Source organism: Austrofundulus limnaeus, unplaced genomic scaffold (assembly GCF_001266775.1).
Source record: "Austrofundulus limnaeus strain Quisiro unplaced genomic scaffold, Austrofundulus_limnaeus-1.0 Scaffold10, whole genome shotgun sequence".
NCBI classification, from domain to species: Eukaryota; Metazoa; Chordata; class Actinopteri; order Cyprinodontiformes; family Rivulidae; genus Austrofundulus; species Austrofundulus limnaeus.
The window spans coordinates 1162019-1166375 of NW_013952412.1; the positions used below are offsets into that span (position 1 = coordinate 1162019).

At 37.0% G+C, this 4357-nt stretch overlaps 1 protein-coding gene across 5 annotated transcripts in view; it reads right to left on the minus strand.

The window, feature by feature from the left end:
• celsr3 (cadherin, EGF LAG seven-pass G-type receptor 3) overlaps positions 1-4357 on the minus strand; it is a 112720-nt gene that overhangs the window by 22333 nt on the left and 86030 nt on the right. For all 5 annotated transcript variants that reach the window (XM_014001759.1, XM_014001754.1, XM_014001760.1 and 2 more), the window contains one exon: positions 1968-2166. In XM_014001759.1, coding sequence (XP_013857213.1) covers positions 1968-2166 — 199 coding nt within the window. The remainder of the gene's footprint in view (positions 1-1967; positions 2167-4357) is intronic.

Genomic DNA, 4357 nt, shown 5'->3' on the forward strand with positions numbered 1-4357 from the left:
TAACTTTACTGCCAAAATCTTTTAAACACATGGCCACACACACACACACACACACACACACACACACACACATATATATATGGACAGAAAATACTGTATATATGTTGGAAGATAACATATGTTCTGTTCTTAACCTTCCCAGTAGTATTTATTCTCTCTCATTTAACTGAGGAAGGAAAAAGTCTCCAAAAGTGTGTGTAGGAGTGTGAAAATGTACGTCCATCATGTTTATTACTTCTGCTTTCTCCTCTCATGTTAATTCTACGTTCTTCTCTGGAGAATTTCTTTGAGTTTTGAGCTTCTTCAATGTATTTTAGAAGAATTTGAAAGCAGAAGTGAAGACGTCAAACTCAGTAACAGTTCATTTTGTCAGAGATACACTGGATGAGATGAGTTCATGTTTGCTTTATGTTTGTGATTAAGTGTGTTAGCAAAGCATTTCAGAAAAAAAAAACAATGAGGTAAAAAACAGTGATTTATCAGTTGTGTGTATTGCCTGGTACAAAAAGGAGGACTTGTTATGCCTCTGTGTATGTGTGTTCATTTGGCTGCATTATAAACCAATGAACAGATCTAAATACAATTTCAGAGAGTAATCACTAGGTTAAATTCAAAACCAATTAGCTTTTGGAGTCAAACCAGTTCAGGACGGCTGCCACAGATGATCAGCCTTAGTCTACACAGAAATGGTCATTCACAACACATATTTCAAGCACTAACAAATCATGCAAGCTCATGCAAAAAGATCACAATATGTGACCCATCACATTGAAACGAGAATTAAGTCCAAAAGTGGTATATGGAGAAATAGGCAAATATAGTGTTTTGATTATAACATTTGCAAAAATTGCAATTTGTCAAAACACAATGAATAAATGCCTTATCAATGTATCATTTGAATGAAGTGTCTGAAATATAATCATTAAAACAAAAATATGAAGCGCTTTTTGAGCAGTAGCAACAAAAAACCTGATTTTGAGGAAAAACACCTTAAAATTTTGAGATTTTCCCTGTGAGCTAGAAATGTTTTTTTTTTCTTTTCAGCTGGGAAATCTTAATATTCAAATATAATTTGAGGTTTCCTCTTTATAAGGACATCACAAATTCCTTATTAAAATTACAGAAAATTAGGATTCAGACCAAATATTTATGTATTATTGCAACCTAAAAGACAAATTAAGTCATATATATGGATTTATGATATCAGAATGATCCAGGTATCAAAATGTAGCTTTTAAAGCCAGGAATCTGAAAATGTAATTCAGTCATTTTGATCAAATTTGATTTAATCCTCATTTTGATATAATGAGTCACATATTGCAAGAAATTGCACAGTTATTTTCAAGGTTTGACCAAAATGACAACTCTGTCATGTCTCCACATCTGTCTGAAATGCCTTGAAGGAAAAGCAGGTCTTACATTTTATCTGTGTGTGTAGTCAAAAATATGAATGTATTTTTACTCTATTTTCACCAAAGCTGCTGTTATCAAGGTATAAACACCTTTTCTCTCAGTAAGTGGTCCAGATCAGGATTTTTGCTCTCACTATAGTTCTATTAGTAAATGTCAGTGTTGCAGGGTTTCACTTGTCTCTGTGTGTGTGTGTGCATCTGTGGTGTTGTGTACGTTTGGCATCTGTTAATCGAAATGGTGTAGCTTGGCCAGTGCAGCAGCGCCTCAAGGTTTTTTTTTTATGCTTGTGCACAAAGCATTAGCTGTGACGCCTGTGTGGGAGTGTGAAATTCATCGTTTTGTGTTCCTGCCAACACGCTGGCTCCGCCATCATCATTTGCATTAACGCCGCTCATCTCCCGTTTCACAATGAGTCATTTGAGCGGATTTCACAGCAGAGATTTATACTATTATAAGAAAAACCAAAGCAAATAGGCTGTAAAGATTAGAGGTTTGTTATTGGTTTTTATTGGGTCTGAAGAGTGTCTGCGTGTGTGGGATCATTCTAAACTCACCAATGTTGGGTGAGACCAAGGCCACAGGGTTGAGGTAGGTAAGTTTCATATTCTGGGCCAGATTCTTGGTGTACTGTTCCAGCAGATCCGTCAGTTCAGCAGGACCACCACCCAGGATGTGGTTCTGGCTCTGAGCGAGAGCTCTCCAAAGTCCCGAGGTGCTGGGACCCAACAACACGCTGCAGCCTCGCAGGATGTTCTGGAGGCAGAAGAGAAATGAAGAATTACTCACTGTATATAAGTTGAAGGAGAAAAAAACTAATTAAATATTTTGATTTTTGGAGGGTTGCATGTTGTGTTAGCTCCAAGAAAAAAAAATTACAATATAAAACAGAATATAGGATTAAAAACAAGTTCATTAAAAAAAACATTTACGCTCACTGTTCTCACAAAGAACAAGCCACATTTTATTTTACATATTTTATTCTGATTTAAAGTAAAAACCTCTGCAACCACTCTGCATCTTTTTTAATGCAGCTTTAATACGAGCCCTTTCAGATACAAAGTATCCTGATTAGCATATTTGACAACCAATTATTGTTGATTTACACCTGGAAAACCAGAAAAGCCCTACTGAGAGGTGGAACTGTGTGGAAGCTTTTATTTTTTCCACAACAAATACATTCTGTAAAGGTCTGAAAAAATATATAAATTTAAATTGTTTTGAGAAGAAACAGAGGAACAAAAATCATAATGTGGAACATAATAAAAAAACACAAAAAAAGAAAATTAAAAAGTAGTGAAAAAGAAAAGCTGTGGACAAACTTAACTAAAATTAACTAAATAAATTCAGAACTAAATTAGTTTAAAAATACCCCTTTGACTCTAAATTCCTTCATTCAGGATTTTATATTTTGTTAACTGCTTTATTATTTTTGTCGCACTCTTGTTTTTCCATACAAGTAGTGTCTGAAAAGTTTCATTTAATTATCATTCATAACTTTGTGTCTACAAAAAATCGTGACTATATACATTCAGTTTACTTTTAAATGCTGTATATTATTTAAATATTCCACACGACATACAGTAATTTGCTACAAATATTTTTTTCTTTATATTTGACAGTAAGAACCTGTGTGAGGTTCTACACAGCAGTGTAACTTATTGTATTGAAAGAAGTTCTTGTTTGCACTTTCAGAGTTTGAAACCGATCCTGTTTGATGAGGAGAGAAGCCAACTTTGACTGAAAACATTTTGCTCAACAATCCCTTTTACCAGAAGTACAGTTTAAAAAAGGTAAGCTTAATGTCAAGCCAGATACGTCTAGATCCCAATTAGAGTAAGTTTTACCACCATCTGTGACGCCTGTCATTTCTTTTGAAAGAACATTTGTGACCCTGGAACGAAGCCTGTTAGAGGAAGTAAGGAGGAGTGAACAGTGGCAGAAAGAAAACCGCTCTGAACAAAGAGTAATATAAGAGCTTTATGATTCCTAACAGTAAGACGGAACCAGAGCCAATAAAGCAGTGCAGTGTCATACAAGGCTCTGGGGAGACAAAATACATCAGGCAACCTTCAGACAAACAAGAGGAATTACATACAGTGCAGTGTAGGAAGAAGGTTGTGAACTGCTCTGGGAATTATGTATAAAGCAGAAAAATGACAGAATGAAGGAGAGGTAAGACAAAGAATTTAGGCAGGAAGAGAAATGGAATAAATCAGAAACAAAATGTGAAATACTGTATGTACCTTATTTTCTGCTGTTTAAAGGTTTAGGCTTTTTATTGTAATTAAAGGGGGGTATTATGTATTTTACAGACACAGAGTTCAATTCTATACTGGGTATGGTTGTAACATGGGGAGAGCTGCAACACCACTAATTCCACCAATCACATATAAGATAGGAGTCTTTCCCCAGGAGTTTATATACAGGAGTTTCCCCATTTCCACCTCGACCCCACACGAGGCTTTTACTCACTGCAAGGCCGTCCCCAGCCCGGACCGGCCTGGCCCAGCTTCTAACCCGGGTTGGTGGTTGTCAAAGCCAGAAACAGGTGAAAGCAGACTAAACAAAGAAAAGACTAAATCTGAGGTAAGAAAGTACATTTTTGAACCAAGACTATATTTTGTTTAGTACCTTTACTGTTGCATATTACATGAAATTGTGGCTTCTCAGGTAAAATATGATGCATTTCCCCCTGCTAATTTCAAACCATTATGCTAATACAGCTAGCTAAAAAATGGCTGGGTGGGGTGGGTTATAACCACGGGGCCGCTGTGGCGGAGTGGTTAGGTGAGTCGTCCTGGAACCAGAAGGTCGCTGGTTTGATCCCCTGTCCAGCCGTCTCAGTCGTTGTGTCCTTGGGCAAGACACTTTACCCACCTTGCCTACTGATGGTGGTCAGAGGGCCCGGTGGCGCCGATGTATGGCAGCCCCACCTCTGTCAGTG